Raw genomic sequence first — 17885 nt, forward strand, 5'->3', positions numbered from 1 at the left:
TGTAAAATGTGTAGTGTATGAGAAAATTGGATTCTTAGATTTTTGTTGCACAAGATTAGCTTAAATGACTTCAGTGACTGAAAAGAATAGAGTTTTAATAGTCAGTGACCAGATTCAAATTAGTACCCAATAAAAAAAGTACATGTATTCATTTATAGTTGGGCTAAGAAAAGCTTAGTCTTACAGTAGCAGAAGATGAAAATGCATAATGGAGATAAGCAGTCTACTTCCTTAGGCTAGATAAAATGTACTGAAAGGAAAGACAGAGCAGAATCTGTGTGTGTCAAAGACATTGTCTGACTCTGTACCTCTTCTGGAGTGCAAGTGCTTAGCTGTGATTAGAAGCAGTGTCAATGAAATATGAATGCATTGTAGCATTTCTGACCATATTATACTGTATCTACATGGTGTTTCAAGTAACCCCCCTTTATCTGAACCAGAGGCATGAAATAAATTAATAAAATACATGAGGATAAGGAAAGATCTTGTACTGTGCCCTCTATATAATAATAATATCTCTGCTACAGCTTGTACAGTAAGGTGACATTGTTATTAGGCTCTTTCTCTGCAAGTCATTTGCACTTCACAAACTAGACATATCAAAGCTTAATGTAATTCTTACCTGGCATGCTCTTACTTTGGGAGGGATGACCTATCGCAGACATAACCAAAATGAGGTCATAAATACAGTGCTAATATTACTAATATTTACTTCATATTACTTATAGAGCCCATCACCTAAGAGTAATGAAGCACTGACAAACCATAAGTAACATCAGAACATCCCAGCCAGAGTGTACTTTTCCTAATTAGTATGGAAAGTCAACTGCTGAACAAATCATTAATTCAGCCAGATCACACAGTAAGTGCCAGGGATGCAAGTGAAAAGCCAGTAATGCTGACTAATCCTTTCTGAGGTCTAGAGACCACATCCAAAGTCCAACCTGATAAAGAAAAAAAAACATTTCTTCTTTTTGTGCTATGTAAATACCTGAAATACTTTCAAAACTTCTCCTCCTTGGCTTTGCATAATAGAAGAGATGCAGTACCTTGACAGTATGGTCTTTCTCACCTAGCAGAGATGAGGTGAAGAATATGTTTGCAGAGATGTGACATCTCAGACAACTTCAAAACAAAAGGAATTTTGTTGAGCACTGGCACAGTGAGCTTAGCCAGTGAATGCATCGATTTTTGTGCTGCTACTTCTTTTTCTGTTGGAAGCTCTTGGAGCATTTCATAAACTTTAATGACTGAAACTTCTCATGCATTAATGACATTCCTAACTTTATTGAACAGTGAAACACTGGGGCTGACTTCCCCACTGACACAAATGAATCCCAGAGACCTTAGTCTCTGTTTTGGCAGGCACATAGGTAGGAGCCTTAATTTTTCAGATGAGCAGTCCTGTTGGACTGAAAAGGCAATGCATGTGAATGAAATTAAACATGTACATGTTTTAAAGATTAATCCTAATTTCAGCCATTAACTTCTCTCTCCTCCCTCATGAGTGCCTTTAAAAAAAAAACCCAAACAAGCAAACAAAAAACAAACCTAAGAAAAATTTGAGAAGGTTTCAGATTGCTTAATTGATCCACTTATGGGGTTGCATTTAATATAGGTAATATTTTATTTGAGTCTACATGGATGTCACTTGTATTTTCTCCAAAGTGTTAACCATATAATAGGTGTGAAGGTAGGCTTCTGAGAGGCACAGTGCAGTCTTTTAACCTTTTAACCTTTCAAGGAACCCATGGCAGTTTTAACTGGCTATGTTATTATCTAAAAACTTTGTTCTTCAAATATTGATGTTCTTCAGAAAGTAGAATAACATTTAATTATTTTTGGTGTGTAAAGTAATAAATGACTTCGTAAATGAAAATCGAATGCAGGGACTGGTACCAAATATTTGCTGATTATAAACACCATGCTAACTCTTGGTGAAGCATTTCTTACTATGTAGACTGAATTTCAAACCACATTTATTCTGTTTATTATGTTTAATGGCTTAGACATTTTAAAGATAGGTAGTTATTTTCCTGAACATGAACTACTTGAAATGACTAATTCATGAACTTCCGTTGGAGCGTCATTTCTTCTTAGGAAGAAAATACTAATAGCATTTTTCTACAGATTTCCTCCTATGCTGCAATTCAGTAGCTGTAATTACATAAGAATTCACTTGACGTAAGCACTGATAAGAATTCATTCATAGAAGAAAGTAGCTAATGAACAAAATCATACATAAAGCATTTTGGTTTTTATAAATAGGAACTGACCACTTCTGGGTTGTGCTTCTTTTTTTTTTTTTTTTCATTCATTAAAGATTTTTATAAAAGTATTTATTTGTTTGCTTGGTTTGCCAGATCAGAAATGTTAAGTTAGTTTTATTTTTGCATGAAGAACCACAGGGGGGCTCAGGGATATTAATCATGAACCCTAGAACCTAATGCCAGCAGTAAGTATGGTGAACTTTGAACTGTCTTATTATTCTAAATCTTGTTTGATCCTTAGAGTTTTGTAAGTTGTTAGTAATTTTAAATATCTGATTCAATTTGTTTCTTCTCCCAACTCCCCTCTTTTATCCTATGTTGTGTCATCCCAGACACAATGCAGTATGTCCCCCAGTGCAGTGCCTTCAAGCTTTAGACTTGCTGGTCTGAAGCCTGACCAAAACCATCTGTTCCAGGTTTTCTGCTTTAGCCAAAAAAGGCACTAAAGGGTAATTTCTAACATGCAAAAATATCAAAACTACAGCTGAAATAATAATAAATTCACAAACTATTTGCTGATTAAAGTCCGCATTTTAAACTTAGAGACATACATGATTATACCTTGTGTACCATGTGTGTATATAGATATACAAGATTTCAAAATGGAGTTGCAACTAATCAACATGGTATAGACTAAAACAGTTTCCAAAATCAGGAAGATATTTTGTGTTCTGCACTGTGATTCAGACCGCCAGGTAACATACACTGTTAGATCTGGAAGTGATGTGTGTATTGCAGCATTGTGTCAATCCCAATGCCAGGAGCTTAAAAGATGAATACTTTTTAAAATGAATGCAGAATGTTTGAATCGCTCCAAAGAATGTCATTGCTGTTTTGAGTGCTGGCCCCCCAGACTCTTCTCAGGGGATTGGTATTTTTCTTGTTTGCAGGAAAGTAAGAGCCAAAGTTCCTTTCAGTGTTATGTGGACACTGGGTTTGCTCTGCTCCCTTATGCAATAATTACCAGCGATTAAGTGTTCTTGGTTTTCTTTTTTTCCCATCCTGCCTCCTCACCAGTTATGCAATATATAGTTTAGCAAAACTGTGAAGACTGTTTAGAGATACTGGCTTTCTGTAAAGCAAACAGCTAAACACGAGTTGATGCAAACAAGGCACTTAGCATCTGAAAGAAGTGTTAACACTTTATTTACATTTAAATTAAAATGGACACTTATTTATGTGTTCTGGTTCTGAAAGGTGTGTGGTACATCTGCAGAGGCCTATTGTTTATTCATGCTGTAAATCCTTTGAAATGTGTTAAAATGCTTCCCACTCATTATAAAAATCCTGCCACCCATGGATTAGGGCTTTGATGTCACCAATCCTGCTTCAAAGGGTTCTTTCAATGCTATTAATCACAGTTTAGCCTCTGAAGATATAGCCAGAGAAAACATTTGGACATCTTGTGCTAGACTTGCTAAAACTTTGAAATACACAGAGTGTCTTGCATATGCACAGTCCTGTATCACTTCCTCTCTCTTCTCTGAGCCTTTATTTTAAAAAGCTATTTTGTGATGACTTTGGCTTTCTAGAAGTACAGAGGAAAAAGTTTAGGACACATAATACTGTACACTTAAAAAAAGGCACTTGTCTTTCAGTTGACACTACAATATGTTTTGCCTGAGGAACTGAGCCAGTCTTTAGAAACCTCAAGGGACAATAAGATCAGGGATTAAGCAGACCTATATGTCAAAAGGTCAAAAAAAGATACTGTCTTATCATTTTCTCATCTCTTTCATTAGTTTGTGATCTTAAGATGCTGTCTAAACACTTCAGGATCCACATGATTTCATAGAAACAAGATTGTTTCTGCTGTCTTTTTCTCTTTTAAATCTTTCAATGAGTCGCAGAGAAATTGATTACTAGTGATTGAGCTGTATGCCTTTGTGCTGTCGTTGTTTTCATCAGCTCAGTAGCTAAGGTCAGTGACATACCACCTTATCACTGACTTCTTCCTCCCTTTTAAATCAACACTGCAGTCTGTCATGCCCGTGCTGAATACTCTGCAGGCACAATTGGTAATGCGTAGGGTGTGGAAGAAGTGTGGTTTGGTGTCTGCTATTTTTCGTGCTATTGTACAAGCTGAATTTGCCACCATATAGTTTTTTCCCTTCTAAGCTTCTTGAACAGTTTTTGCAGCATGTATTTCTTTGTTTTTGAACAGGTAACTTGGCACAAGCAAGAGCCAGAGTGACAGCAGCATCTAGGTCTTTGCCTCCACAGCTTAGTGCTGGGCGTATCAAGGTTAGTAGTGTTCCGTTTGAAGACAGGCAGCTGTTCATAAAATATTACAGCGAGATTAGGGGCTCGATGCTTAGCTGATGTAGGTACACAGGGTCTTAGCAAATCAGAGTCTGCCTTTGCATCAGAAAACGTTTACCTCAGCTGGGATCACTGTTTCCGGTTCTAGTGAGGACCCTATTGTAGAATCCAGTGAAGAATCAGTATATTACTGAGTAGTGTTCAAACTTTTGAAGTGAAATCTGTTATGGCAATATTCCTCTTTATTTCAATGAAGTCAAGGTTTCCCTGTGGCAATTTTGGCCTAGAACGGGATTTCATTAGGTAAAATTTGAAGAGTGTATTTGAAAGTATGAAAAGCAAAATGGGAAAAAAAACCACATTCTATTCCTTTTTTTTAATTCCACTTGCAAGTGAAAACAGCACATGCAGGGATAGATGGCCAGAAAAGAATGACTCGGCAAAACCACTGTTCTTTATAAGAGCAAATATAGAATTTAAACTGTACTGAATTTTGCCATAAAAGTATGTGGCATAATTACAGAAGGGTGGGATAATTTTATGGCAGTTAATAGGTTGTGTTGCCAGCTGAGTACATTTTATTTGTAAGCAAAACTGTGAGTCAAGCTCGTTGTATGTATACCCCTTCCCTGCTTCCCAAATAATACTGCTAGAGTTAGCTTAGTTAAGGGCTCTGAGGGGGAGTTTGCCTCCAAAACAGATAATAATAACTTTTAAATATCAGTGTGGTGACAGCAACTGTTCAAAACTTTACAGAATTTTATGTTCTGGGTTTTCTATTTCTTTTTATTTTCTCCTGTTATTAGGAGCTCAAATGTGAATACAGTAATTCATGTCACCCAGACATCTGTATCCTTCACTGTAGCTGCAAATACAGATGTGGATTTCAGAGATTTATTTCTTCTCTGGTATAAACCCTTCCAGTGCTGAAGGACAGGTTATGGCCTCTCCAATTTTCTTGTATGATACACACATTGTCTTTCACATCCAGCTATATTCAGCAAAAGCTTTCTAAGCATGCATTTTATTGATACAGCTGGAATGGAATAGAGCAGTTCCCTTTTAGAGCTTTAGTAAACACAGTCCATTACTAAGTAGTGTTTAAGTGGTTTTTACTCACCCTTTGAATTTTTAAAGGAGCTAAAACACATGCAGCACTATTCAGAAAATGTTAATTGAAGTCGTTTTCAGCCAAAAATAATTTCATATCATTTCATAAAAATTCTAATTAAAACATCTTCAGGAGAAATATTTTAAATCACTGTTTTACAATTTGTTAAAAAAAATCCAAACATTGTAATTTTGTTTGGAAGTTTGGAATTTTGGGGAATTTTTTAAGCTGTTTTGCTTAAAATTTTTTTCTTTTTTTTTTTTTTGGTTTTACAGTATTTCATACCATACCAGCAGCAGGTGTGGTCAGTATGTGAAAATAATTTCCAGTGACCTCATAAGGTGACATGATGTCATAAATCATTCTTTTAATATCGTTTCAGAATATTATAAGCAGGTTTGGGGTTTTTTAGTGATGGAATAGTTTGTCTTTTGTAGGTCAAGCTGTTTTCCATTTCAGTTGTGATCATATAAATGTATATTGTGTGTCACTACTACTGTCATGTAAAAATGTGACTTAACTGTTGAAATATTCTTCATTTTAGTTTAAAAAGAGTAGCTGGTGATGTAAAACACAAGATTATATTGTGATGGTCTTTCTATGTTCTATCATTTTCTACCAAGCCAGTTGTGATAAAACCTATTGCCTGTTGTACATGTGATTATTGTCCTACCATAAAATTGCCTGGCTTCATAGACATGCAATGTTGTAAATTAACCATAGGCAAAACTTGTAAAAATTCTGACAGGAAAATCTCCCTAGCTTCAGGGCCTGTCAGATTTTTTTTTAACGCATAATTCAAATGTTTCTTGTCAAAAAGATTTGGAAATTGATCCTGGTCCTTGGAGATTGCACAGATCAGAGTTTACAACTCCATCCATAGAAAAAGGAATCTCATGATACTCCTTTTACCCTGATTTTCTGGGAGGGCAGGAAGAGACTACTACATCTCCTCCATGAGTGTTTCTGACCATCTGTCTTTCTGTGTGTTAACTCCCTCCCCCCCCAAAACAACCCAAAACAAAACAAAACCCTTTTGAACCCAGCAGGCTGCAGTAAACCATATTTGACAGAGTGGCAGTCTCGAAGTTTGTAAGATTCTATAGGTTTGGTGAAAAAAGGCAGCTGTGAAAAGGAAATGCTTGCAGCATCGTACTGCCCAGAAGGTGTAGAGCATAAGCTCACCCTTTACTGGCCAGCAGATATTCCAGAAATGACTGGGAGATCATGAGTGCTGAACCTCCAAAAACAATATCACTAAGAGTCTCTGCTTTTGTAGACAGACAAGAATTCAGTTTAGAAGCTGAAATTCATGGACATTTGGGCTTTAATGCAGTCCTCAAACTACTTGGTTTTGGGTTTGATTTGGTTTTCTTTATGATTAAATTGTCTTTTAACATTTAATGTTACCAGTTACCCTGAATTTACTGCCAATATTCACTTTTATGTTTTTTGTCTTCTATTTGACCTTTACTAGAGATTTAGATATCAATTCTCAAAAAGCAGTTGTCTTGCCAAGTTAGTTATGAAACGTTCCTATATCCTTCCCCATGGATGTGCCTGCTCTTCTGATTAGGTCATTGATGTTTACTTTGTCAGGTGACCTTTTAAGATGTTTGATGTTATCTCTGCTGATAAGGCATTTTTCCTGGGCTGTATTAAAGAGTTTTCTGTTACATTCTTAACACTGAAGTCAAACTGCATTTATTTTTTTTTTCCTTACGCATTACTTGGAGATTTGTACTAGTGCATGTACACCACTGGGCTAAAACATCACAGGTTACAAAAACATACTGAAATATTTATGATCACCCTTATGGAAATCTGTCTCCCTTTGCACCATCTGCATTCTGAATCTTGTCCTCACAAGTTTTCTTTTGATTTCTTCCCCAATACAAAATCCATTTTCTTGATCCATTACTACTTAGTGCTTCATTTCCTTTATATTTTGCATGCAGTCTCCTAAATATCTCCTGAAGGTAAGAGACACAGTTATTTTATTGAGAACTGTAATCTTTCAGCAATTACTTATACTTTTTGTTCAGAAGAGTGGTCTTAAGTCAGTGAGTGTTGGAAATGATCGTATGGAGCAAAGTCCAGGAAGTGTAGCACAGGTGCTGACAACAGCATTATCTGGTTTACACAAATGCCACCTGGTCAGAACAGATGGTAAACTGCCACAAAGCAAGTGAATGCTAAAATGTTGTTAATGCTTCATGCAAACAGGATGCTGGTTGATTTTCTTTAATTTTGTTGAGCTGTAATACAGCAACACAATCTGCTTGTGATTGGTAACCATGGTTATACTCATTCATAAATTCTGGTTTCATTTTAATAACAACAGCTGTAGTGACAATGTTACTAAAATATACAAGGAGCAATATGTTCGCTGTCCATGTGTACCCTCTAAAAATAACTCTTCTGAAATGCTGGAAAAAGCAGTATCTGCAGCTATGGCAGCTCAGCAGAGTAAGATTGCTGAAATTCTTGGCATCAAAATGGCAATTTAAAGTAATTAATGGCAACCACAGCAGCAGAAAGGAAAAGACTTATTCATTCTGAGATTTCCTACTTTGTTTGCCACTTGTTATCCGACAACATTTTTTCTCCATACATAAGCAAAATGAGTCAGCTCAGTTTGCTTTCTGGTCATTACAAAAATGGTAACACTTATATGTAAAATGAGACCTGATGGAGTTCATTGTAGTGGTGATAAGAGGAATGCTTTTTAGAATGCAGTTGATAAGGTATTGCATCTTGGCAGCTGCTTCATTGGCTGTTATACTATCAAAACAGAAGTGTGAAATCATTTGGAAACTTGCAGCTCTCTGAAATGATTGCGTGTCCTGCATCTATTAGAAACTGGCCTTCTTACTTCTGATAAAATACGCTGAAGTACATCTGAAGGAATGATCATAACAAAACTTGAACCCAGCTTTCATGGGAAAGGCAGCGGGGTGCAGGGAAGAGAAGAAAGAGAGAGTGGAAGGGGTGGGTGTCTGCAGTATTTTTGGAACAGCTCTAACATCTGAGTTTTGTCTTCCAGGTTGACACAATGGAGGTTATGCGACATCCTGAAGAAACAACTAACATGAAGCGGCAAACTATGGCTTCCTATTTTAGGGTACAAAAGTTAAATTGTAAACAAACATTTTGGGGATAAGAACAATAGATATATCTAAAATATTTACGGGATTGTGAGATCAAAGAGAATAAGAGCTTTTTTTTATTCTGTTGTGAGGTCTTTGTAGACTCCTAATTTTTCTTTTTCTCCTTTTCTTTTTGTTTCTTCATACTTGTATTTTTATAATTTCACCAAGTACACTGATAACAGAATCTAAAGTATAAGACTATTTCTATCTAAAATGCTGAAGGTCTAGAACAGGCCTGTTTTCATAAGCAGAAAACTGATTTTGTGCAAATAAAATAGCTGTCATTACTAAAGCACTCATTTTTTCACAAGTTCAGACATACCTACTTTTAAAGATTAAGATTTGTCATTTGTGCTAATAAGTGAAAACAATCCATCTTTTGGAAGTACTGTTCTAAGTCAAATGGATTGCCATTTTATCAGTAGTAATCCTGCCTGGGGTAATGTATATCCTGCATGTGTGTTTAAATCAAACAGGTAAGGAAAAGGCATTGAGAATGTTGGAACTGGAATGTTAGGAGTCAGGAATGTTTTTTTCATGCAGTCCCTGCAGAGGGGAAAAGTTTTAGGCTGCACTTGTACCATGGAGAAAGGGGAAGTTCATAGTGCTGTGCTAGCCACTGTGGGTCAAAGTTTCATGCCATGTAGGATTTCCGGTTTTCTTTGCTGAGCAAAACAGTGTAAGAAAAATTACAGAGGAAGCTGATGTATACTGAGCTGTTACCCCAGTATGGGTACAAGGACACACATTCAGACTTGTCTAGTAATAGAAGTGTGGATTTAGAGTGCTTTCTGGAAATAAATGACAGCTGTGTAGGAACCACAAGAATTTCTTTACTGTGAGGGTGGTGAGACACTGGTTGCCAAGGAAGTTGTAAATGCTCCATCCCTGGCAGTGTTCATGGCCAGGTTGGACAGAGCCTTAGATGACATAGTCTAATGTGAGATGTCCCTGCCCAAGGCAGGGGAGTTGGAACTGGATGATCTTAAGGTCCTTTCCAACCCTAACTATTCTATGATTCTATGATTAAAATAAAATAAAATAAAATTATATTAAATTAAATTCAGTAACATAAGATAAAATAAAATGGAGTGGGGAAGTGACTGTGAAAGTATAGCAGAATATGCATGGAGCCTACAGCAAAATGACTACAGTCAGCTTGAAATTGTACGTGGCTTTGAGATGAAGTGTATTTGGAGCAGATACTTATCATACAGTGGGTTAATGAAGTGAGGATGGAGCAGAAGTATCAGTATTCAGAGGAATCATTGGAAAAGCAGATGTATGTGATCAGATCACACTTTTTTTCATTTTAGTGTAAAATGAAATGGAATAAATTGTTTTCCATGTCCAGGGTGGATAGGAAAGGAAGTAATGGGCCTACATTTCCACAGGAAGATTTAGGTTGTATGTTAAGAATATTATAAATAGTCATGATAATGTAACACTTCAGTAGATTGCCTAGGGAGATTGTGTGGCCTGTAACCTCAGTGATTCCGAAAAATGGATTAAACAGGGATGTGCTTGAAATGGTAAAGATACATCTGCAGTTCTCTGTGGGCAGAGGACTGAACTGATGACTTCTTGTAATACTTTTCTTATAATTTTCTGTAAATTTTTGTGAATTGCATGTTTCACAGTAAAGCTTGTTCTTGGGGATATTTGGTCAAATGTGCACACAGTAGAGAGTTATAGTTAGGGCATTTTTCAATTTAATTATTGTTTTATTAATATGGTCCCTCTTCAGCTACAGGAATGTGGTACAAGGAGAGAGGAAGAGGAAGGTGTTAGAAATAAGGAATAAGAACTAGGAATTTAATTTTTTTTTTAATTTTTTTTTTTACAATTGAAAACTTCAGTAGGTTCTGGGTTTTAACCAAAGGCTTAAAAATTAATAAACTGTCAATGCAGATTAACATGAGTGATTAAAATATAATCAAGCATTACATACTGTTTAGAAGTACATCTGTCTTGCTGAGTAGTTGCATTGGAGTTTTTTGTCAAATGTGTGCATCTTTTTTATTTTCCTCACTAGTATTCCCTCATGGATCTTTTATCCAAAATGGTTGTTGGACAGCCTCACTTTGTTCGCTGCATTAAACCTAATGATGATCGAGAAGCAATGATGTTTTCTCATGAGAGAGTTCTACTGCAGCTACGATACACTGGAATTCTGGAAACTGTCAAAATACGTCAAAAAGGGTATTCTCATCGGATCCTCTTTGATGAGTTTGTTAAAAGGTAAGACTTCTATAATGCAGCAGGTTTAAAACTCCATTCAGTAAAATATATTTTAAGTACAGAAAGTTCTACAAACATTGCTTTATGCATGTATAGTCGGATTCTCTAATGAGAGGAGTGACTATCAGAGATAAAGACTACAAGAAATGCCTGAGCTCTAATGGAGAAAAGCCAATGAGAGATGAGCAGTGAGTACCTATTATTCAGCAACAAGCCTGTCCCTGTGGTTCCTTCAGTAATGCCAACAAGTGGAAATTATGCGTCATGCTCAGATAATGCAGGGATTTGGAAGGTCAGTGACCTTCAGCCATCATATGAAGAATGTGCATGTGCTTAAGAATGAGCTGATACAAAAGCTTTAGATTTAGAAATATCCCTCATTATAATTTCATAGCCTCATAGTCATTTATATTGGAGATATCATGAATTATAACCAGATCTCTGTCCAACTGAACCCTTGTCATGGCTATTTTTATTGGCTCTAATACAGTTCTCAATCTCAAAATGTTATAAATCTGATTCAGGAAATGCTATTACCTTTATGATGGCAATATATTTATATGATCATTATGGTTTCCTCTAAATTTAAAATAGGGTTTTGTGTAGTATTTACTGTCTTCCAGTCTGTGGGATTGATAATTCAATAATAGAGCAGAAGCAGTACCATTAAGCAATCAACTACTCAACAGTAGGCACAACTAGTGAATGGTAAAATCAAGCATTTAGTAATATATGCTGAACTGAAGGTTGCTCATCTAGATGATATAGACTTAATAAATTTACTAAAAGTGAGTCATTTATAGGATGCTAGAGGGAAGGAAGTGACTATCGTTTTGAGAGAGACATAGTTTCACAGGCCTTTCTAAAACACAGAGATTAGGTAAATTTACACCTGTAAATCAGTTTGCACTTGGAAATTTGTGGTCCTTGCATTCAAGACGCTGAATGATAAACCATAGGTTAATCAATTAATTCTGAAAAATTCTGCAAATTTCTGATTTATGTTAGTATGACAAATGAGTATGCAATAGGAAAACACTAGAGAGATAACCCAAGGAAGGATAACTAACATGTTCATTTGTCCATCAAAGCCATTTAATTTTCAGGCATGATCTCCCCCAAACTCTTTTGTGTTTCATGACTAGTTTTAGAAAGGTCACACCATTTTAAAGCAGATTTAACAAAGAGATCAAAATTTATGATCACTAACACGTCTTTGCAACATCCTGAAGAGGCTGAAGGCAGAATTATTAACCTTAACTTTTATCCAGGTTATACAGAAGTGAACTAACTCCACTGAAATTAGTGTAAATTGACAGAAAATTAGGCCTCCCTCACTTTCTTTTCAAAAGTGCACTAAATTTGAGTAAAACCTTGAAAAGCAATGGTAATAAAATCAGCGCTCACTGTAGCTTTCCCTTCCTGCAGATAAGGGCATCTTGTCAGATACACCCCAGGTTTTTAGTCCAACTTGGTGTAATGTATTCACGAAAAAAAAAAAACAACATGGCAAGAGGAGTGAGTGTGTGTGGGGAGATTTTGCAATTTGCCCAACAGCACAGAAGACTTCCTGAGTTCAGAATATGGGGGGGGGGGGGAGCAGGAGAGCAGGAGAGGGGTTGATCTTGCTCCTATTTTCACTTCATGCATTATTTTTAATCACATTCTATTCTGTTTTGCTCTTGGGGGGGGGGGGCAGGGAAGTACAATGCTTAAAAAAGCTATCAGTGGAACAAGAAACATTTTTCTTCAACTTACAGCCATGACTAGTCAAGTGTTTTTAGGAGCTAAGTAGTTGAATACATAAAAATGTTTGAGAAAACAGGTCAAATGCTAAACAGATTGGCACTTCTTTGTTCATAATCAAAAAGACATTAAGCAAGTATGAACAAGAGTTTCAAAATGTCAGTAAATGTGTGGATATCAAAGATTTTCTAAGCCAGCAAGTTAATTGGTATTTTGATCCTTTTGAGCAACTGAACAACAAAATGGATGAGCCAGCACTTTTTCTCCCTTGATGTTATTAAACAAATAGGTGTGGTTCTTATCTGCCTGTTCAATAATGCTGTTTTGTAAACTCTTAGCAGGAAATATGAGGACAAAACAATCAAAGGCAGGGAACAGAACCATTCAGGGTTTATCAGGTGAGAGGTAAACAAAAGATAAAGCTCTGTCTAATGTTACTCTTTACCATCTTCTCTTTTCACATAGAACACATTATTTCAGTGTTGCAAACCTGGAAGTAGTTTATTGGGTTAAAAAACAGATGGTGAGGAAAAGACTTAATTGTAACTCGTTCACACAGTGTTTCTTCAGCCAAGTATACAAACATCTGTTTTATGTGTATAAATACACATATTCTTTTACTTAAAGTAGAAAAATATAATCTGTAGCCCCTGTAAATACTGCAGACCTGTTAAGTGTTAAGACACTTCCATCTCCATTGGCATTGTCTCGTGCCCCATGCCATCATGTGTCTTACTTGTTTGCTTTGAAGCAGCAAGATTCCTTTCTCAGGCGGCAGGTCTCCTAGGTTTTAGACACAGGTTATTAATCGCATCAGCAGCCAGGTGTGCCTGGCTCGTGGAGCTGCATAGTGAGCATACACTGCACAGCAGCTAACCGAGATGGGCTTTCTAGGCAGGACCTATACTGAAAGTCCCACTGAATGGGATGCTCCTTACTATATCCAAGTGCCCAGGCCCCTGAAATTTCACATGACATGATGTGCTATGCACATGTGTCCTCACCACATATCCCCCAGCTGTGTACACCTTTTATGTAATGTGGCATATACGGTACCAGGATAAAAGACAAGGGACTTGAGAGTCTAATGGTGCTAAATGCTGTCAAGATTGAAGTGCCTCATAAGCACATAGGAATGTATTGAGAAGTTTACAAGTTTTGTTTAAGAACTGCGTTTTTTCACTTTCTCTGCTTGTTTATGTTCTGCATTATAGTTCTGTGTGCTTCATTAGAATACAGGATACACTTTTCCTGGAAGTGCTACCCTACTCCACTTTAACTAGATGATGTTACTGGGCTCATATGCTGATGGCAATACCAGTGCTATTACTGAAATAAGAATCCCAGCAAGTACTTTTTTAATCTCACAGTGCAAATTTGCATAAGGTCACTGCTGATAGGCCTGGTACACGCAGTCTGTGAGCCATCTGTGTTACATTTCTCATTACCATATACAGTCTCATATTGAACTTAATGGGTCACATTCTGCATTGAGTGGAATAAGAACTGGTCAAATACTGCAAAATCTTTTGAAATATTACCTCAATACATGCTTTCTTCTAGCACTGAAAATGCAGTGGTGATAGATGTATTTACTATTCACAATCAGGAAGCACTAAATTAAATTAGAAGTCAACAGGTTTGCTACAGAGAAAAGAAATTATGTCTTTTAAAAGGGTGTATTTTTATGAGGGCGTGTAGTGATAGGAAAAGGGGTAGTGGCTTTGAACTGAAAGATGGGAAATTTACACTAGATATTAGGAAGAAATTCTTTGCTATGAGGGAGGTGAGGCACAGGAACGGGTTGCCCAGAGAAGTTTTGGATGCCCCATCCTGGAAGCATCCAAGGCCAGGCTGGATGGTTCTTTGAACAACCTGGTCTAGTGAAAGGTGTCCCTGCTCATGGCAGGGTGGTTGGAACGAGGTGAACTTTTAAGGTCACTTTCGACCCAAACCAGTCTGTGATTCTATCATTTTTAATGCAACCTTACTGTTAACATTGAGTCTGCACTGTACCAAAGTCCCTAAGCAGTTTCTGGAAACAAAATTATAACATCCCCTATCTTTTGATATTTACTATTATCCATGGAAATGTTTCTTATTTGTTTCAGTGGCTTTAAGATTACTTCAGGTCTTTTTATTGTTCCTGTAACTACTATACCTTCAACATATCCTTTGTAGACTCTTGTCAGTCACAGAACAGTGGTAAAGGGTTCAGGATGGAGAAGACAGAAAGCCTCTAGGAGTGAAAAGTCTGCTAACCCCTTATGAATTGTATATGCAGAATTGACCAAATTATGCCTTTCTGAGAGTATTTCTGTAATTCTGTATTTATCTGATGATTTGCAGCATAAGCATTAGGTATCTGTTACTGAATTTCAACAGTATCCTTGATGTTTTTTGGCTTTTCATTTAATTTTTTTCATTCATACTCTCAATATAGAGTCAAATGCAATTAGTTGTATGAGCTCAAATGTGAAAGTTTCTAGAAGAGGTGATATATGACCAATACAAATTAGGAATTTTTGAAAGTTATTTAATGGCTCTTTCAGTGCTAAAAACACTGGGGGGGAGTTAAACTTTCCAACTCTCCGGCTGAGAAGGAGAAAACTTCTTTTGGAATGTTGAGAATCTTGCTGCTATTGCTGGGGGTCTGGCTAAAAAGGGATTTTGCCCTCTTGTACCTCATGTTTTCACATATTATTATCCATTCTCCACCTTAGGCAAGTATGTTTTAGTACAAAGATTTGCTTTAAAGAGCAAAAGGGTTAATCATTACTTTTTTTGAGTAAGTTGAGTAAAAGTAGAATTGATGCTGCCTTTGAGTCTGGAATGCGAAGGCAACTTCAGTAAGAGAGACTGGTGTAGTAGTTAATAGTGCTATTTAAATACATTTATTGAACAGCTCCAGAGTTCACCATTTAAGGAAGGAAGAGAAATTGAACCATTTGTTTACAATCAGTATATCTAATCTAAAGCTACCAAAACTAAAATGCCTTGGCCATAATCAGATAGTTAATTCATAGCATCATGAAGTTTTCTGTATCTTGCATGTCTGTAATGTTTAACCTTAATTCTGCATGTCCTAGTTTTGCAGTTGTTGATCTGGGGATAAATTCAGCTTTCAACTATTTTGTTTTATGCCTAATGACTACTAAGTACAGTGAATCCCATTTTTTATGTTTTGTCTAGAATACTGTTCATGTCCACGAAGGATAGTTTGTAGTACAGTGTAAGAACCACTAGTTAAGAAATGCGTAATTCCAGAGTTTCATCAGCTCTGAGAAGTCAGTTATTTTGAGGGTAAATTATTTTTTTCTTACAAGTCTTACTGCCACTGAGAATCTGATTAGTCAAGTACTTTTAGGAAACACGTAGAGGAGTATGTGTCACACCTAGAAGCACGATTTGTAACCCAAGAAAATAACCTGGTTTTGCACAATCGTGTGCATGTTTATGAAACAGTGCATGAAGGATCAAGGGTCTAGAGCACATGTTTTATGAGGAACAGCTGAGGGAACTGGGATTGTTTTTGTCTGAAGAAGAGAAGGCTCGGGGGGAATCTTATCACTCTCTACAACTACCTGAAGGGAAAATAGGGCAAGGTGAGTGTTAGTCTCTTCTTCCAAGTAACGTTATAGGAGAAGAGGTCACGGTCTCAAGCTGTGCCAGGTGAGGTTTAGACTGAATATTAGGAAAAATTTGATAAAGGATTTGATAAGAAGATGTTTTTATGGTTTTTTTCTGAGTAGCAAAAGCAACTACATTCTAGATCATGAAGGAGAGCTAATGGCGAAGGTACTACATTTGAAAGATACTGAATTTAGTCATAAACAAAAGTGGTGTGGTCAGACGTGGGAATTGCATAGCTTAAAAATACTTTTTAGTTGGGTATTTGTCACAAATAAGAAATCAACTTCTCAGCAGCTAGAATGTCATTGATAAAATAGGAAGATTTAAAAATTATGAGATCCTCCTTGACTATTTTATTGCATCAGTGCCATCTAAAAACTGTTCTGTTGTTTAAAAATTCTCAACTACAACATGCCTTAAAAGATGTATGACAACCAGAAAACTGGTATGATCACTCACTTGAATCATTCTTTCCTTCTAAGGAAAGGAACTGCTTAAGTCGCATACATGTGTAAAGAACAAGGCTGTCTGAACTGGCTTTTGAAGCAAGCAGCAATTTACTATTGGTGCATCTTCCCTGATGTATCTGTCAAGTTATTTGTTGAAATTGCATGCTAGCACAAATTGTGATATGTATATTTGAAAGCTGAAGTTTATTATTGTAACTCATAATACCATTTGTCTTGCGAAAACTCACATTATTAAGTTCAGTCATAAGTTGGAGGAAACATACTTTTTTCTTTTAAATACACCATGTTTCTCCATACCTACTGAATGGTATGACTCTCATTATTTTGAAGACTTGGCTAAAGAATTTGCAGTATCATATTGTTGAGAAAGTTCCTGCCTTAAAAATAACTCAGTAGTATATAATTTCCTATCTTTATTCCGAGTGGGCAACATATCCACTTGGTGAATAGCTACGTCTTGGTCCAGGACTGATTCCAGTGCTTCTGCCTTCAGATGTCGTTTTGTTCCCCTTTGATCTTCATTGACTATTTTAGTGGTTCTTTTTTTCTTTCTTGTGACGACTGGAGCTGATATCTAGAGATTAACTGGAGCTAATATTTCAAAATCATGTTCTCGTGATTAAAAAAATTAATGTCTTGCACTATTCCATTCTTTCTAATTGGTTCTTCATATTTGTTTAGTATGAGGCAGGAGATTTTCTTACTCCTATGTGGCCACAGAGGAATCTGTCTTTGAGGTTCACTGGTCATATTCTTCTCTTTGTTTTAAGGATGGCTCTTTCCCATGTTAATGATTAGGAGAATGGTTTGCTCAACCTGCCAGTTTCTCTCAAACACAATATAAATAGATTAGTACCTGTAGAAGTATAACTTAATAAAAGCCAAGACAACGCATAGCAATTCATAAATGAGAGCTGCGGTGACAGTTGCTACCATCTAACAGTGTATTTGTGCTAAAATAACCTTCAATTTGTAAACTAACTGGAACATATTCTTGCTG

At 36.5% G+C, this 17885-nt stretch overlaps 1 protein-coding gene across 1 annotated transcript in view; it reads left to right on the top strand.

Moving 5' to 3' along the window:
* MYO3B (myosin IIIB) overlaps positions 1-17885 on the top strand; it is a 206582-nt gene that overhangs the window by 124006 nt on the left and 64691 nt on the right. Inside the window, exons 25-29 of the mRNA XM_057423759.1 lie at positions 4435-4514; positions 7602-7622; positions 8690-8767; positions 10831-11036; positions 13121-13180. Coding sequence (XP_057279742.1) covers positions 4435-4514; positions 7602-7622; positions 8690-8767; positions 10831-11036; positions 13121-13180 — 445 coding nt within the window. The remainder of the gene's footprint in view (positions 1-4434; positions 4515-7601; positions 7623-8689; positions 8768-10830; positions 11037-13120; positions 13181-17885) is intronic.

Source organism: Pezoporus wallicus, unplaced genomic scaffold, assembly GCF_028554395.1.
Source record: "Pezoporus wallicus isolate ANWC-B61680 ecotype Strahan unplaced genomic scaffold, APGP_CSIRO_Pwel_v1 contig_1181, whole genome shotgun sequence".
Classification (NCBI taxonomy): domain Eukaryota; kingdom Metazoa; phylum Chordata; class Aves; order Psittaciformes; family Psittacidae; genus Pezoporus; species Pezoporus wallicus.